Source organism: Ranitomeya imitator, chromosome 4 (genome assembly GCF_032444005.1).
Source record: "Ranitomeya imitator isolate aRanImi1 chromosome 4, aRanImi1.pri, whole genome shotgun sequence".
Lineage (NCBI taxonomy): Eukaryota > Metazoa > Chordata > Amphibia > Anura > Dendrobatidae > Ranitomeya > Ranitomeya imitator.
In genome coordinates, this window is record NC_091285.1 from 285,634,846 (window position 1) to 285,654,178 (window position 19,333).

Here is a 19,333-nt window from a genome sequence, read left to right on the forward strand (position 1 = left end):
TATAGTAATTTTAATTATTGGTGGCCATTAGGAAGTGCTGTCATTCCAGCTGTTACTTGTAAATTACCTTCTCAAATTAATAGCGTATTTGTACAGCACAGTTTTTATTAAGCAGAGCAAGAATAAAGACATGAAGTGAGAATATCATGAAAAGTCAGAAAGTTGCTTGATTTCTAGTGTTTTTCAGCTGGCATAGTGAAAGCATTACCTAATATAAAGATAAATTGGTGTTAAACAGTAGACAGTGTGAAGCAAAACTTTAGGAAAAAGATGATATCTTATTCTATAAATTTATAAGTGATGATTTGCTATGGCTGTGTAGGTAGCGGAAAACTTTGCCCACCAATCTGTCCTGCTACAGTTGTCAGCCATCCATTGCATAGACCCATTTTTATATATTTATATATTAGAGAGACCATTTTATTTATTTATATATACACTACTCACAAAAAGTTAGGGATATTTGGCTTTCGGGTGAAGTTTCAGGAGGAACCTAAAATGCACTCTGACCTTTTCTGGTGACCTTCTCTAAACTTCTGAATGCATATGTCCAAATGTTCAGTGTTTCAGTACTTTTTGCACAACTTGCTTTTCTCTAACAAGGAGCTTCATGGCAAAATTCTTAAGTCATTAGATATATGAATCGCCCAATAAATTTCAGGGTTCAATTAGAATTGGTGTTTAAACAGTCCTCCTCATGATGCTGTTCACATTCTGACATCATGAGACCAAGACGACGCCTAATAATTGATCAACAGTACCTCGCCATTGTGAGGCTTCAAGCAGGATGTTCTCAGATGGAAGTGGCCACTGAGCTTAGAGGGTCACATGGTGTCATCATCAGGTTGCAACAGAAATACAGAGAGACTGGAAGAGTCACAGGAAGGCAGAGAAGTGGACGCTCTTTGGCCACATCCCACACTGATGACCTCTTCATTGTGAACAATGGCCTTAGGAACCGGATAATGAATGCCACACAATTCCAGGCACATTTTAGAGGAGGAGCACCCTGGTGTCATGTCAGACCATTTGACATTATTTACATCAGTGTGGTCTGCGTGCTAGATGACCTGCAAGGGTACATGACCACACCACCAGTCACAGGTGTCATCTACACTGGGCAAGGGACCAGTTGGCCTCAGTGCTGTTCACTGATGAAAGTCTATTCACGCTGACCAGACATGTTGGCCGCCCACAAAGTTGGAGACATCAAGAACAGTGCTATGCATTAGCCACTGTTGTCACCACACGAGGTGTATTGATGCTCAAGACCACATGACAAGCTATTGAGACATTGACATTTTTTGTTGTGGTATACCCATCGCTGTTGTTGGATTTTGTTTGAATAAATTGCTTGATATGAGGAAATCACCATTGCATTCTTCTCATTAAATGCCCTACTTTCATGATAAAATATCACTGTAGTGTGAAATTTTTAAATTTTTCCATAAATTTCACCTGCAAGCCAAATCTCCCTAACTTTATCTGATTTCTAAGGATGTGTCTTCTCAATACCCCTCTCTGATCCCGAGAACAGTGTCCAAAAGTCCCCTGTGTGGATGAAGCGCGTGCATGTGCGACCAATGCTCCATTAATCAATAGATAGTCGATGGAACAGTAGTAGTACATACTCATTAAAGCTTCATTCAGACAGGGAACTTTGCGTCCTCTGTTCTTGTGATCGGTTAGGGACCCAAATGTCCGACCCCAGTGATAAAACATATGTCACCAATCATGTGGTAAGCTGTACATGTATATGAAACAACCCCTATAATGGAGTGGAATCAGAGCAATGCGATGATGATAATTAGAGACCTTAAAATACAACTCAAAAAAGATAAATGGTTTCCTCAAAACATATGTTCATGTATTATAATAAAAATTCTCATACAGGTTAAGGTTTCTTGTGATATTTTTATTATAAAAAATTACATTCTAAGCTTAGAGAAGTGAAATAGTTTAAGAAATCTAGTGTAGTCACAAAGGAACAATGTCGTCAGCCAGTGCACACTGGACAGACACAGCCAACGTGGCCTTGGTACCACATTGTAAAACAATGATTCATCCGGTCTAGAAAGCAAGACAACCAAAGAGGAGGACACAATATGACCATCGGAAAACAAATTGTTTCTTTATAAATAAATAACATTAAATATTAAAATAACCCAAAAGATTTTTAGGCAGCTGCATTGATTAACGAAGACCACCTACTGTAGATTGCCTTCCTTGAATCTCTGTGGAACTTTAGGTTTCCTTGTGAAAAAAAAGCACTAAACAGCAGTAGTCAGGGACTTGTAAGACACAAATTGTATAACATGGAGGAGGGTTCATTGAAACACTGCAGAGTTGAATGCTGCAAACTTTCCAGGCACAGAGGATATTAAATCACCATGTGTTATTTAAAGAGTAAATGTTTCCCTCTAGCCTGCCCTTACATAGTGATCAGGCTAACCAGTCTTAAGTTCTTCAAGAGTTTAATGGCTTGTCCCCTTTCTTGGTGCAACTAGGTCATTCTTCATTTTCGGAACATCTGTCTTCATTCCCTTCATCTCCAACACAAGCATCGCCACTCTCAGTCTCATCTTCATCATTGCCCCATTCATCACCAAAAGTCTGTTCTTGCAGGAAAGTAAATGTAAGTGATCGGGCTGCGGCTTGTGCCGCTAATCCCGAGGCAAAGTGTAAATCTGATGCTTGATGAATTCGAGCGAGCCTCTCTTGGATGGAGGCAGGTAAGACAGTCCTGGGTGCAGGACATGGAGGTTCAACCTTCGCATTCACACTAGCTTGTCCAGGTTCTTCCAGTAGCCGAAATGTTTCTGTCCCCTCTAGATCCTGATCAGTAACAGGTATCTCTGCGGTCTCATGCACAGAGACTTCTGTATGAAAAGGTTCTGTTCCATTTACCTCCCTGGTGACATCAAAGCTTTGTGTTTTGCTTTTGATTTGGGCGTCTGGATCGAGGACGGGAGAAGAGATCGGAATATCCATTATCTCCAAATGTGATAACGGTTTAATTATGGCTTTTAGGGGGACAAAAAGAACAAAAAATTATTACTTACTTGAATTTATACGTCCCATTTAATAAACTCCAGTAAACAGCTATATAATTAATGCTAAAAGCCTACTGTAACAAAAACAAGCTCACAAAAAGCATGTGCCTTGGAGTGATGAAACTAAGGCACAACATATAGACCAGTGTTTCCCAAACTCCAGTCCTCACGGCCCCCCCAACACATTATGTTTTCAGGATTTCCCTAGTATTGCTCAGGTGAGGGAACCTGTGGCAGTTTCTAGTGCCTTAATAATACTTCCATCACTAGTTCAATACTACGGAGATCTTGAAAACATGATCTGTTGGGGACCGTGAGGACTGGAGTTTGGGAAACACTTATATGGACGTTAGGACCCCATACACACTAAAGTTGGATGAGCAGATGACAATGTTCCCTGACTGGTGTCTGGGGAGTAAAGGATTGGACAAGTTAAATTACCATGCCACATCTTTTTGTTTTTCAGGGAGATAAGTCGCCTCCAGGTCCTACTTTGCTCTTCCCTTTAGAAACACATGTAAGCTCGGGAGAGCCAAAAGTGCGTGCATAGGGGAAGTCAGGAGAGATGGATGTCAGTACATCCAAGATGTATGGACGCCGTAATAAATTATTAGTAGCACCAAACTATAGTCTGCAACTTCCTTCAAACCTATCTCAGAATGGTCACTAAGGATCTGTGTACAGGGACAGTCTGGCAACAAATATTTACCAATCGGCGGCCATTTAAAAGCCTTTTACACAGGAAAACAAAGCTAAACGATGCACACTGAACGATCTGTACTACATCATTCAGTGCACACAGGTTGCCCTTGTTCTTGCCAATGCGAGACCTGTTTACACAAGATGATGCACTGCTAAGAACATTGATTTTTAAGCCTAATCATTGCTTCCGATGAACGCGTATTTTGCTCATTTATGGGCAGACGTGTTTACACCGCAAAGTTATCGGGAAACTAGTGTTCCAAGGAATGCTCTTTCGTGATAATCTATGTACAGTTAGGGCCAGAAATATTTGGACAGTGACACAAGTTTTGTTATTTTAGCTGTTTACAAAAACATGTTCAGAAATACAATTATATATATATAATATGGGCTGAAAGTGCACACTCCCAGCTGCAATATGATAGTTTCCACATCCAAATCGGAGAAAGGGTTTAGGAATCATAGCTCTGTAATGCATAGCGTCCTCTTTTTCAAGGGACCAAAAGTAATTGGACAATGGACTCTAAGGGCTGCAGTTAACTCTGAAGGCGTCTCCCTCGTTAACCTGTAATCAATGAAGTAGTTAAAAGGTCAGGGGTGGATTTCAGGTGTGTGGTTTTGCATTTGGAAGCTGTTGCTGTGAGCAGACAACATGCGGTCAAAGGAACTCTCAATTGAGGTGAAGCAGAACATCCTGAGGCTGAAAAAAAAGAAAAAATCCATCAGAGAGATAGCAGACATGCTTGGAGTAGCAAAATCAACAGTTGGGTACATTCTGAGAAAAAAGGAATTGACTGGTGAGCTTGGGAACTCAAAAAGGCCTGGGCGTCCACGGATGACAACAGTGGTGGATGATCGCCGCATACTTAATTTGGTGAAGAAGAACCCGTTCACAACATCAACTGAAGTCCAGAACACTCTCAGTGAAGTAGGTGTATCTGTCTCTAAGTCAACAGTAAAGAGAAGACTCCATGACAGTAAATACAAAGGGTTCACATCTAGATGCAAACCATTCATCAATAACAAAAATAGACAGGCCAGAGTTAAATTTGCAGAAAAACACCTCAAGAAGCCAGCTCAGTTCTGGAAAAGTATTCTATGGACAGATGAGATAAAGATCAACCTGTACCAGAATGATGGGAAGAAAAAAGTTTGGAGAAGAAAGGGAACGGCACATGATCCAAGGCACACCACATCCTCTGTAAAACATGGTGGAGGCAACGTGATGGCATGGGCATGCATGGCTTTCAATGGCACTGGGTCACTTGTGTTTATTGATGACATAAGAGCAGACAAGAGTAGCCGGATGAATTCTGTGTACCGGGATATACTTTCAGCCCAGATTCAGCCAAATGCTGCAAAGTTGATTGGACGGTGCTTCATAGTACAGATCGACAATGACCCCAAGCATACATCCAAAGCTACCCAGGAGTTCATGAGTGCCAAAAAGTGGAACATTCTGCAATGGCCAAGTCAATCTCCAGATCTAAACCCAATTGAGCATGCATTTCACTTGCTCAAATCCAGACTTAAGACGGAAAGACGTACAAACAAGCAAGACCTGAAGGCTGCGGCTGTAAAGGCCTGGCAAAGCATTAAGAAGGAGGAAACCCAGCGTTTGGTGATGTCCATGGGTTCCAGACTTAAGGCAGTGATTGCCTCCAAAGGATTTGCAACAAAATATTGAAAATAAAAATATTTTGTTTGGGTTATGTTTATTTGTCCAATTACTTTTGACCTCCTAAAATGTGGAGTGTTTGTAAAGAAATGTGTACAATTCCTACATTTTCTATCAGATATTTTTGTTCAACCCTTCAAATTAAACGTTACAATCTGCACTTGAATTCTGTTGTAGAGGTTTCATTTCAAATCCAATGTGGTGGCATGCAGAGCCCAACTCACGAAAATTGTGTCACTGTCCAAATATTTCTGGCCCTAACTGTAAATGCACCCATTCATGCTTCCCAAATCAGCATAAATCAGATCCTGGAAGCACGAATGAAGCCAAGGACGGTAGATTTTTCTCCGAAAACATGCTTTATAGACCCGGCTGAGGACTACAGGCAGAAGCGGGTGCAGAGCTGGAGCAGGGTCATCTCTGGCTTTGATCCCAAGATGTTTAAAACTATATTTTCTCTGAAACACCGGAGCGCAATCGTGCGGCTAGGATCTGATTCATGTGGTTTGGACAGCCTGAATCAGATGGCAGGTTCCCTCTAAAACTAGTTTACAAGGAGGATTATGTAGTAGGCGATATTAGGGTATGTTTATTTGTTTGTTCGTGCAGGATTTTTTTCTAATAGTCAAAACCTTAACTTCTGGCAATAAAAACACTGCGTATAACACACAGCAAATAGCTTGTATTAAACGTGTGTGATTTGACTACCGGACATGTTAAGATTAATTTTATTTGTAAAATATGCTGCAAAAATTCAGCACAAATGTTATGCCGTGTTTTTGTACTCCCATTGCTTTTTTATGGGTGAAGAAGCTGAAAGAATTGGCATGCTGCAGATTTTCAAAAGCACGGCAGTGCTTGGAAAAACTGCTGCGTGGGTATGAGATTTCTGAAATTTCACAGCTTGTGAAAATACTATAAAATGCATCTTTTCTGCAGAAAATAAAGACGCTGCAAAATGCCATGTGTGAACATAGCCCAACAGCCAATAGTGTGCAAGACTACAATTAAAAAAGAAAAACTAGTAGATTAGAAAAGAAAGTTTGAGGACACTGATAAGAAAAACCTGTTCACATGATAAAAAGTCCAGTTGCTTGAAACATAATGGTTCTCTAAATCTGGCTTCTTGCCTCTATCTGTTGCTAAAGCAGCTTCCTTTATCTGGAATCCATTTATCCTGCTGTGAAAAGAAGCTTCACGGCCTGATAGACCTCCACTACACTGCACTACATTTCTAACATGGAGAGCAGAAAAATTACCAATTATGTAACAAATCCCCCCCCAAAATCTTCATATCATATAGCAAATTACTCAATGTAGTAGAAAACAAAAACCCTAACCCTGCACTACATGGCTAGTCTTTATTGTCAAGAGTCAGGAAGAGGACGGCATAATATAAAATAAAATACTGAGGTCTTCTGAGCCACACCATAACCAAGGACACCAAATTCAATTCACATAGTAGCAGCTTTATTGGAGTCTGCGATTTTTTTATGCTGGTAAATGAGAACAAACTTGACGACAAAATATTTGGTTCTTCATGCTCTGATCACTTGGCCAACTACATTTCATGCCACCTAAAATGGAAAAAATGGAAACCTCGAAAGCTCCATCTTTCCATAAAGTTACATATTTTCCAGTTCAGAGCAGATTGGGAAAGATAGAAGTGTCAACATACCTTTCTGGCCTTGAGAGGGGTCTTATAAACCACAAATCAAACTTTTAATCCATAGGTAAATTAGGTTGCAAGTGTCCAGGTGGTGGCATAAAGACATGAAGTGCTCAGGCTCTCCTCAGTAAACTCTACTCTGCGCCATACTTCACAGCCCGTGGTTGGACTACATACACTGCTGCTTTTACAGCTAAGATGTTGTATATCAAGGTGTTGGCCACTGTATCTTGAATATGTGATGGGACAGGACTTTCTGACACTAATATATGAGAATTACAGGTTCTCCGCCCGTACTTGCTAGTGGAGCCTTCACACTAGTAGTATTTGGTCAGTATTTTACATCAGTATTTGTAAGCCAAAACCAGGAGTGGGTGATAAATACAGAAGTGGTGCATATGTTTCTATTATACTTTTCCTCTATTTGTTCCACTCCTGGTTTTGGCTTACAAATACTGATGTAAAATACTGACCAAATACTGATAGTGTGACGGCAGCCTCAGACACATGGCACAGCTCTCCTGTTCTCAAAATTGGCCGATGATGCAGGAGCATGGGAACAGAACTGTCAATCAACCTCTTTTGGAAGCTCCTTGCGGACAATTCTGGTCACATGCTCTTTCATTAGTGGTCTTTTTTTGAAGAGGAAAGCAATGCAGTCTGTAAAAACGGCTGCAGCAACAAGTACAGGAGAAGAACCTGTAACTCTTATATCAGTGTTAGAAGATCAATTCCCCGACACATTTATTATGAGAATATCAAGTGGGCATCCCATAATAGAGGGAAGGGCAACAAGGGGAATTTTTAATCCTTGCAAGAACCAGCTCGATGATGCAAAACTACTGATAGAACTTAACTGCTGTAATGGCAATTTCCTACAGTTAGTGAAAATTAGAGAAGATCTGCAGATCATTTTTAGTTACGTGATAGTCAGAGGAACACTAAACCGAGAAAATGCATGTAAAAATTAAGAATCATCTCAGAAATATCTGCCTAAGGAAGAATTCAAACATCTGTGTATTATGGTCCGAGCATTGCCTGCGATGCACCGACTGGCTACGGTTCTCCTGATGCCTTATATATGCCTATGAGTCTATGAGGCTACCAAGTTCAGGTCAGACGACCCGTGGCCAGTCAGTGCATTGCGGTCTCTATTTGGACCGTTATACCCAGACATCTGTATTGGGCCTTAATCCAATGCTTTAATCCTATATTCTCTTATTATTGTTTAAAGTGTGTTTCTCAGGAAATCGGCCATGTCCTTTCTCCTCACTGACCTGTGCGCTGCTGCATTAGAAGCCTCCGTGCTGGTGGGACAAGGGATCTCTAAAGGTACTGTCACACTAGACGATATCGCTAGCGATCCGTGACGTTGCAGCGTCCTCGCTAGCGATATCGTCCAGTGTGACAGGCAGCAGCGATCAGGCCCCTGCTGGGAGATCGCTGGTCGGGGAAGAAAGTCCAGAACTTTATTTTGTCGCTGGACTCCCCGTAGACATCGCTGAATCGGCGTGTGTGACACCGATTCAGCGATGTCTTCGCTGGTAACCAGGGTAAACATCGGGTAACTAAGCGCAGGGCCGCGCTTAGTAACCCGATGTTTACCCTGGTTACCATCCTAAAAGTAAAAAAACAAACACTACATACTTACCTACAGCCGTCTGTCCTCCAGCGCTGTGCTCTGCACTCCTCCTGCTCTGGCTGTGAGCGTCGGTCAGCCGGAATGCAGAGCGGTGACGTCACCGCTCTGCTTTCTGGCTGCCCGGCGCTCACAGCCAGACCAGAGAAGCAGAGCGCCGAGGACAGACGGCTGTAGGTAAGTATGTAGCGTTTGTTTTTTTACTTTTTAGGATGGTAACCAGGGTAAACATCGGGTTACTAAGCGCGGCCCTGCGCTTAGTTACCCGATGTTTACCCTGGTTACCGGGGACCTCGGGATCGTTGGTCGCTGGAGAGCTGTCTGTGTGACAGCTCTCCAGCGACCAAACAGCGACGCTGCAGCGATCTGGATCGTTGTCGGTATCGCTGCAGCGTCGCTATGTGTGACGGTACCTTAAGTCCACACTTTGACTAACGGGGTAAGGCTTTGACCAGCTACCAAATACCAAGCAGATCATCAGATGACTAACCCCTTTGTTCACGGCAAGATTTACACAAGGTCGTCTATTTCAGGATCATCTAAAAAATGCTGTAGACTAACCGAGGGCAAGGCAACTATATCTTTTTTTAAATTTATATACTAATTCCCAGGTTTAGTGTTCCTTATATAAAACAAGCCATTATGAAGTTTTAATCATTGTTTAGTCTTTTACATAAAAAGAACATATAAGAAGCAAGGTGGAAAGCAGCAGTATAACAGAGAGGTTTGGAATAACACACCATGTTCACTAAAGAGCAACTGCTTCCATTTTTGTCTTTCAACTTCAGATGCCTTTAAGCCTAGGACAGCCTTTAGCTCCTGCAATACTCTCTTAGATTCCTCCCGTTCTCGCTTCTGTTTCTCTCTCTCCTCTGGAGAAAATAAATACACATCATCTCTGCTAAATTCGTCATCTGGAGCTATGTCTTCAACATAGGCCTCAAATTCCTGAAAACAAAAACGATCGTCATTTCAGGGATAGCTATGCTTTGTAAAAGTACTGCGGATGAGAACCAGGGACTTTGCCATCTGGAGGTAAGGACCAGTCCTGGGGCTCGTGGGGACATGAAAGGACTCATGGATTACCTGCTCCTCTGGGACCGGATCCTTATCTTCAATGCGTAGTGCAGGAGGAACACTGGGGATCATGGGGCAATGCGAGTTCTCCCACGCCGGGGTAGCTGTATCTAGGAGTGGAAAAGGTATTAACATGGGAGAGAGATAGATCTATCTATCTATCTATCTATCTATCTATCTATCTATCTATCTATCTATCTATCTATCTATCTATCCAAAATCATTAGTGAATGTAAAGGCCAGCTTAGTTAAAATACTATTCCCAACTGAATTTTTTAAGGTCTTGAATATCTGGTTGGCAGCATAGAATTTAGCTTGAAGTCACGGCCTAGCAGGTACTGGGTGACCACACCAGATCTCTATGCTTACAATTCTGGAGGTGGCCCATATTCATGATGCTACAATCCATTTGTCCCTTCTGTAATTTTCAACAAACAAAAATGAAGTGTCTCTGTAAATGTATAGCCTTTCACCTTAATTGTATTATTGTAGACGCGATAAGTGAACTACATGCATAAGTATACTTATTTGTGTACATTCCCCGTGTGCTAGTTCAAAACATCAGCATTCTCCTGCACTAAATACACAATTTCAAGACAAAATAAGAAACAAATATATGTACAGTATATATATATATATATATATATATATATACACACACACACACACACACATTTTCGCATACAATATATATATAACCCGTGTTGTTATACTCACGCTCAATATATGTGTATATATACGTACATTGATATAGATGTGTGTGTATATATATATATATATATATATATATATATATATATATATATATATATATATATATATATATATATATATATATATATATATATATATATACATATACATATATATATATATATATATATACACACACATCTATATCAATGTACGTATATATACACATATATTAAGCGTGAGTATAACAACACGGGTTATATATATGCTCAAAAAATAAAGGGAACACTAAAATACCACATCCTAGGTATCATGGAATGAAATATTTCAGCTGCAAATCTTTATTAATTACATAATGGAATGTGTTGAGAACAATAAAACATAAAAATGATCAATGTAAATCAAAATTAATATCCCATGGAGGTCTGGATTTGGAATGATACTCAAAATCAAAGTGGAAAATCAAATTACAGACTGATCCAACTTCAGTGGAAATGCATCAAGACAAGGCAATGATGTTCTGTTGTGTGTGTGCGGCCTCCACCTGCCTGTATGACCTCCCTACGCTACGACGCCTGGGTATGCTCCTGATGAGGCGGCGGATGGTCTCCTGAGGGATCTCCTCCCAAACCTGGACTAAAGCACCCGCCAACTCCTGGAAAGATTGTGGTGAAACGTGACGTTGGTGGATGGTGCGAGACATGATGTCCCAGATGTGTTCAATCGGATTCAGGTCTGGGGAACGGGCGGGCCAGTCCATAGCTTCAATGCCTTCATCTTGCAGAAACTGCTGACACACTCCAGACACATGAGGTCTGGCATTGTCCTGCATTAGGAGGAACCCAGGGCCAACTGAACCAGCATATGGTCTCACAAGGGGTCTGAGGATCTCATCTCGGTACCTAATGGCAGTCAGGCTACCTCTGGCGAGCACATGGAGGGCAGTGCGGCCCTCCAAAGAAATGCCACCTCACACCATTACTGACCCACTGCCAAACCGGTCATGCTGAAGGATGTTGCAGGCAGCAGATTGATCTCCACAGCGTCTCCAGACTCTGTCACATGTGCTCAGTGTGAACCTGCTTTCATCTGTGAAGAGCACAGGGTGCAAGTGGCGAATTTGCCAATTCTGGGGTTCTGTGGCAAATGCCAATCATCCTGCACAGTTTTGGGCTGTGAGCACAACCCCCATCTGTGGACGTCGGGCACTCAGACCATCCTCATGGAGTCAGTTTCTAACCATTTGTGCAGACACATGCACATTTGTGGCCTGCTTGAGGTCATTTTTCAGGGCTCTGGCACTGCTCCTCCTGTTCCTCCTTTCACAAAGGCTGAGAGGCTGAGGTAGTGGTCCTGCTGCTGGGTTGTTGCCCCCCTAAAGCTCCCTCCGCGTCTCCTGGTGTACTGGCCTTTCTCTTGGTAGCGCCTCTAGCCTCTGGACACTATGCCGACAGACACAGCAAAACTTGTTGCGACAGCTCGCATTGATGGTCCATCCCGGATAAGCTGCACTACCCGAGCCACTTGTGGTTGTAGAGTCCGTCTGCCCATTTGCACAACAGCATGTGAAATTGATTGGCAAACAGTGTTGCTTCCTAAGTGGACAGTTTGATTTCACAGAAGTTTGATTTATTTGGGGTTATATACACTAGATGGCAGCCCGATTCTAAAGAATCGGGAGTCTAGAATCCATATATACTTTATTTATTCAAATGTAAGAATAATACAATTAATAAATAATAGTAAGAAAGAACAAAAATAATAGGCAGTATATGGAGAAAACACCAAACAAAAGTTCAACATTGGTGTGAAAATGTCACTGAACCACTTCACAACTAAATATATATAGTTTTGGTAAATGGTATTATCATTTTTTTGACGAAATTCGGCAGGAGCTTGAAGAGCAACGTCACTGGGCCCGCCTCCACGCAGTAGAAACTTGCTGTGAGGTAAAAATTCAAAAATCACATCAAAATGGCGGGCGGAGTGTGTCACAGTACGGCACGTTTCTGATTGGTCGCTCGCAGCAGGCGGCAACCAATCAGACACTGGACACTGTTGACGTCACTTATCTCCGGACATTAGCTCCGGACATTAGCTCCGGACAAAGCCACGGAAGTTGGCACAAATTGCAGGAAGTAGTATTCTAGGCAATTAATCTCCGGACATTAGCTCCGGACATTAGCTCCGGACAAAGCCACGGAAGTTGGCACAAATTGCAGGAAGTAGTATTCTAGGCAATTATGTATTAGATATATATATATATATATATATATATATATATATATATATATATATATATATATATATATATATATATATATATATATATATATATTTATTACCAAATGTAATCAACAACAAGTGTAACACAATTGTGAAGTTGAACGAAATTTATAGGTTATTTCACATTTTTGTGGAAATTCAAAAACTGAAAAGTGGGGCGTGCAATATTATTCGGCCCTTTAACTTAATACTTTGTTGCGCCACCTTTTGCTGCGATTACAGCTGCAAGTCGCTTGGGGTATGTCTCTATCAGTTTTGTACATCGAGAGACTGAAATTCTTGCACGTTCTTCCTTGGCAAATAGCTCGAGCTCAGTGAAGTTTGATGGAGATAGTTTGTGAAGAGCAGTTTTCAGCTCTTTCCACAGATTCTCGATTGGATTGAGGTCTGGACTTTGACTTGGACATTCTAACACCTGGATACATTTGTGAACCATTCCATTGTAGATTTTGCTTTTTGTTTGGGATCATTGTCTTGTTGGAAGACAAATCTCCGTCCCAGTTTCAGGTCTTTTGCAGACTCCAACAGGTTTTCTTCAAGAATGGTCCTGTATTTGGCTCCATCCATCTTCCTATCAATTTTATCCATCTTCCCTGTCCCGGCTAAAGAAAAGCAGGCCCAAACCATGATGCTGCCGCCACCATGTTTGACAGTGGGGTTGGTGAGTCCAGGGTGATGAGCTATGTTGCCTTTACGCCAAACATATCACTTGGCATTGTTGCCAAAAAGTTCGATTTTGGCTTCATCTGACCAGAGCACCTTTTCCACATGTTTGGTGTGTCTCCCAGGTGGCTTGTTGCAAACTGTAAACAACACTTTTTATGGAAATCTTTGAGAAATGGCTTTCTTCTTGCCACTCTTCCAAAAAGGCCAGATTTGTGCAGTGAACGACCGATTGTTGTCCTATGGACAGACTGTTCCACCTCAGCAGTAGATCTCTGCAGTTCATCCGGAGTGATCATGGGCCTCTTGGCTGCATCTCTGATCAGTCTTCTCCTTGTTTGAAATGAAAGTTTAGAGGGACGGTCGGGTCATGGTAGATTTGCAGTGGTATAAAACTCCTTCCATTTCAATATGATCGCTTGCATAGTGCTCCTTGGGATGTTTAAAGTTTTGGAAATCATTTTGTATCCAAATTCGGCTTTAAACTTCTCCACAACAGTATCACGGACCTGCCTGTTGTGTTCCTTGGTCTTCAGGATGCTCTCTGTGCTTCAAACAGAACCTCAATATGAGCATACACAAATAGCTGTGTAGGATGCTTAACACTAGGTGAGGAATAGCTAAACTCTGCTACAAAGGTGCGGTTGTGGAGGACTGCTCAGTCTTGCCATGGTGTTTGACCTGTGACATGAAACTAAGCAACAAGAATCAGGCTACTATATTCACATATAAGTGTATATATCGCCTCAGATAAGCAAAAGCAAAGCTCCCTACTGAATAGGCACACTAACAAGAAGTCGGTCATACCTTTCTTTCCTGGAGGCTTTCGCACCATCCTTTCCACCTGACACAAGGCCTCTTCCCAGCATGTGTTACTCGCTTGCACATGTGGCTGAATCATCTTCAGCTTTTCTTCCAGTATAAGGGAAGCTTCAGGTGTCATGCCATGCGATTCCTTAAGGGCGGTAAGTTTTTCAAGCTCATCCTCAAGTATAATTACCCTAGGCAAGGAGATTGCAGGAGATTAGAAATCACATCGCTGCCTGCTGAGACTTGTGAGGTGTACAAGTTCATACAAGATGGAAATAAACGTTTTCATATATGTACAGCAAGTACGAAATATGAAAATAGCGAGGAACGTAGGGCTGGATTCATCAAGCAGTTAGTCACTATTGTAGAGTAAAACAACTTGAAAATTCCCAAAGTTTTCGAAAAACAAACAAAAATGCTGTTTTTACACCAGTCCCAGCCAGCGCTGCCTACTTTATGAAAATTGGACAGAGCATCAAGTGAGGGATGCATGGCTGACAAGGTCTGAAAAATGAATCATAATTTGCATCATAAAAGTGGTTTAAATTGAGACAGAAATGTTCTCTCAGCCGCTTTATTGTGATGGCACAAGGCAGCTAAAAGATGTGCCAAATTCATTAAAAGGCACATGACTGAATTTGGAACATCGTAATCCAGAGCACACTTCATCAACACTGGTGTACAAAATGCCTATCTTTATGAATCAGAGCCACAGTATATAATAATAATAATACAAATCATTTATAACTTTTCATTATAAATAGAGCTATTCTCAAGTTGTGTCTTGTGCAGCACATAGCTCCATAGTCTCCTCACTTCTTTGTAGAAACACTGATGGCAAATACTGACCAAATACTGAACGTGTGAACGTGGCCTTAAAAAAAGCATTCATGTCTCCATAGGATAGGTGATAACTACTAGATGATCCAAGGTTTGACTGCCAATATCCCCAATGATTGCCCAAATGAACCCTGTGAATAGACTGGTGGTTGTGATATGCAGTCTATAGGACTGCAGGACACACGCCTCTTGTTTTGGGCTCCCAGCAGTTGGACCGCCACCAATCTAGCATTCAGATCTTGCTATAACCAGAATCCCATTTTAGGTGCTCGCAGTTAAAGACTTACTCATTCAGTAGTGCCTTCAGGTGGAGTTGCAGACTGCGGACAGCCCCATGAAGGCAGTTCAGCTCTCCGGTCTCTCTCTTCCTCCTTGTTGGGCGGTCAGAGCCAGACTGGTGCTGTGTTTCAAAGTAACGGTAGAATTCATAGCTGCGCTTCAGTTCTGCTAAGCAGGCAGCTTGAGTATGAGGTAGATCCTGTGCCACATCACACCAGACGTAGTGTGGAAGCATCTCTGTGCCGGTAGGCGGACCGTTACATGCATTCTCGGGAGAAAGCAATAATGCCAGGCGTCGAAAGAACTCGGAACTCTGCCCTATCCACAGCTGGAACAGAACCTGCCAATACAGATAGGCACACCATATTTCATATCACTTGAGAATGGGATATGGTATGGCCCAATAAGACAAACTAAGTGCAAGAAATAACAAACTGTTTTTTATTAGATCTTTTTTTCCCAAATCCATTAAAATTTCAAAAAGGATACTGAGAAACAAGGGAACAATAACTTTTTATATTACAGTCAATATGGTCATTAAACACACCAATATATTTTGTAAAAGAATTATGATAAAACACCTAGATGTCCTTTACAGAATAAACAACCTTCCTAAATCTAGTTATAGACCGTTTACTGCATGTGAGCACATCTAAATCACATCTGTATAGTGCAATATGTGCAAGAAGGGCAGATCCAAAATGACATGTATGTTTGCATCAAGTGTGTTGTGTATGAGTAAGGGGCTGTATGCAAAGTGCATATCGTGTAGTGTAACATGGAACCTTCATACTGCTCATTTGGACATTCACTTGTTTTATTTATTTGTAGAGCAATTCAAAGTGAATCATATATGTGGATGGTAAAGACTTGTTATGCCATAGTATTTAAAGGCAGAACAAGGTGAGAGTATTGCAAGCTTAACACAGGAATACTGGAGCAAAATATACCTAGCACTTGTGTTACTGGTAAGGAGAAGTGGATGGGAGTTATGTCCCGTTGCCCTGACGCACGTTTTGCCCTGCTTCTTCTGGGTGGCCCGTCAGTGCAGGTGGGCACAGCTCTTTAAACATGTTATGAGACCACTGAAGGCCCAGATGGATTGCCAGAGCCGGCGTTATCACCAGATCCCTGCAAATCTTGAGCATGCACACGGCTCTATTGGGCGGCATCATTGTGTATCTGAAGCCGGATGTACGCTTATCAGGTTAAGAGGCGCACTGCATATCACCAGAAGTGCAGAAAATCTACGTGAGCCATCTTCTGCACTTCCGGTCATATGCAGTGCGCCTCTATAAACCTGGTAAGCGTACACCCGGCTTCAGAGACAAAATGATTCTGCCGAATTGAGACCTGAGCATGGGTGAGATTTGCAGGGAGCTGGCGATCATGCTGGCTCTTGCAAGTCAAGAGGGATGGGATAACGCGCAAAGAGAGCCGACTAGACTGGGAAAACTAACGCTCCATCGACTAGTCAAAGGCCTAATTAGCATGAGAAAAGTGGAGGTCATAAATACTTTTAAAAAACAAACAAACATGGATTTAGGTGGATAACATTATAAAGGGCTGATTAGGCAGGGAATTTAGTAAAATATATGTGAATGTTGCTGGTTTGGAGGGAATGGGGGACTTGACAGGTTCCGTTAAATCCAGAATAGTCTGCTTACTGAAGCAGCGGCCAGAGGGAGAACTGACGTTGTAATTCGCCTCTCACTTCTAGTCATTGGGGTGGTGCAGGGAGCTGTTAAACTCAACTCCCACTATACAGTGACGGTTTTGTAATCATTCTCTGCACTTTGACTGACAGCCTGCTCTGAAGAATATGTGTGCGGCGAGTGTTTGCCCAGAGGACACAGTCAAAGTGCAGGGGGGTGACTACAGCTGACTAAGGAAACACAAGTGCCAGCAGTTTGGATATAAAACTTACGGTAATTTACTAGCACAGCTTAAAAGGTTTCAGGTCCATTAAAAATATTGCAACAAGACAAAAAACAACACGTTTGACACATAGAGCGGTCTTTAATTATAGAGTGACTACAGCTGCACTGAGTGTGTAGCGAATGGTGTCTGTAACCGTTCCCTGCTCCTCTCCAATGACTAGACGCAAGCAGCTGCAGGGAGAATGTAACTTGTTTTCCCAGTTGTCGATGCTCCAGGAAACCAGCTAGGCAGGATTCAAACAATATTTAAGTGGATTACCTCTATACCTGCAGGTAAATATAGAGATCTTACAATAAAACACAAAGGATATCAGAAAGAAAGCGGATTCTAGGATATTAAACTTCAGTTACATAAAACTGAAAAATTATGGAAGATGAAAGTCGTAGTTACTCACCGATAACGGTGTTTCTCGGAGCCCATGACAGCACTACGGAGAGAGGGGATCCGCCCTTCAGGGACAGGAAACCTACAGATAAAAGGGCGGTACCTCTCCCTCGCATCAGTTGGTTTACAGAGCATCGGAGGACCTCCAGGTTAGTTTACAACAGAGAAAAAATCATATTACAACATTTCTTAAAAGAGGAACCCCGTGCCTATACTCATACTATATACACTATATAAATTATATGTAATTAAAGGTGCTCACCGCACACGTGATGGGAGGGAATAAGCGAGTGCTGTCATGGGCTCCGAGAAACACCGTTATCGGTGAGTAACTACGACTTTCTCGGTCTCCCATGACAGCACTACGGAGAGAATTGCAGAGACTAAGCTTAGGGAGGGACCACCGCCTCGAGAACCCTTCGTCCGAAGGTTAAGTCAGACACAGAGGCTAGATTTAATCTATAGTGTCTAAAAAAGGTCGATGGTGATGACCAGGTGGCCGCTTTACAGATTTGCTCTATTGAGACCTCTGACCTCTCAGCCCATGAGGTAGCTACTGCTCTTGTGGAATGCGCTCTTATACCATCTGGGATCTCATTCCCCGAGGATGAATATGCCAAGACTATCGCCTCCTTTATCCACCTCGCCAAAGTACCCTTGGATGCCCGAAATCCTTTTCTGGGACCCTGGAAACAGACAAACAGAGAGCCTTCCTTCCTATACTCTCTGGTGGAATCTAAATATTGGATTAGGCATCTTCTGACGTCTAGATTATGGAAGTTCTGCTCTTTCTCATTTTTTGGGTTTGGACAAAAGGATGGCAGGGAGACTTCTTGTGACCTATGGAATTTTGATGCCACTTTTGGCAAATAGGCCGGGTCAGGTCTAAGAGTGACTCTATCATCTAATATTTTAGTGAAGGGTGGATTAGAGGATAAAGCTTGAATGTCACTTATTCTACGTGCGGATGTTAACGCTACCAAGAGAATGGTCTTAGTGATAGAGTTTTTATGGGAATCGTCTCTATGGGTTCGAATGGAGGACCCGTTAACGCCGAAAGGACTAAATTTAAGTCCCATGAGGGCACTTTCTGAGCGACTAATGGCTTTGATCTTGTCACCGCCTTAACAAATCTAATTATCCATGGGTTGGCCGCAATATTATGGTTGTAGAGTGCTCCTAGAGCTGCTATTTGTACTTTAAGAGTACTAACCGACAACCCCTGTTCCAGACCTTTTTGTAGGAACTCCAATATTTTAGGAATTGAGGGCCCATCTTGGACTTTTACTTTGGAGACGGACAGAAATTTTTTCCATGTTTTCCCATATATTCTAGTAGTGATGGGTTTTCTACTTTTTAACAACGTGGTGACTAAGTTATCTGAGAAACCCCTTTCTTTTAATAGTCCCCGTTCAAAAACCAGGCTGTCAAATGTAAGTTCGATTCCTGTGGGTGGAAGATCGGCCCTTGATGTAGAAGGTCTGGTATATTCGGCAGGACCCATGGGTCCGAGACCGAAAGCATCCTCAGCCAGGAGAACCACGTCCTTTTTGGCCAGAAGGGGGCTATGAGGATCATTTTCGTTTTGTCCTCTCTGACTTTCCGAATGACTGCCGGGA

The 19,333-nt window shown here is 42.1% G+C and overlaps 1 protein-coding gene across 6 annotated transcripts in view; it reads right to left on the bottom strand.

Moving 5' to 3' along the window:
- Nucleotides 1–1,894: 1,894 nt before the first annotated feature.
- VEZT (vezatin, adherens junctions transmembrane protein) overlaps nucleotides 1,895–19,333 on the bottom strand; it is a 95,543-nt gene continuing 78,104 nt past the window's right edge. For all 6 annotated transcript variants that reach the window (XM_069764719.1, XM_069764716.1, XM_069764715.1 and 3 more), the window contains 5 exons: nucleotides 15,398–15,729; nucleotides 14,268–14,461; nucleotides 9,828–9,928; nucleotides 9,482–9,689; nucleotides 1,895–3,023 (listed from right to left, as the gene is read on the bottom strand). In XM_069764719.1, the coding sequence (XP_069620820.1) occupies nucleotides 2,509–3,023; nucleotides 9,482–9,689; nucleotides 9,828–9,928; nucleotides 14,268–14,461; nucleotides 15,398–15,729 (1,350 nt within the window). In that variant the 3' untranslated portion in view covers nucleotides 1,895–2,508. The remainder of the gene's footprint in view (nucleotides 3,024–9,481; nucleotides 9,690–9,827; nucleotides 9,929–14,267; nucleotides 14,462–15,397; nucleotides 15,730–19,333) is intronic.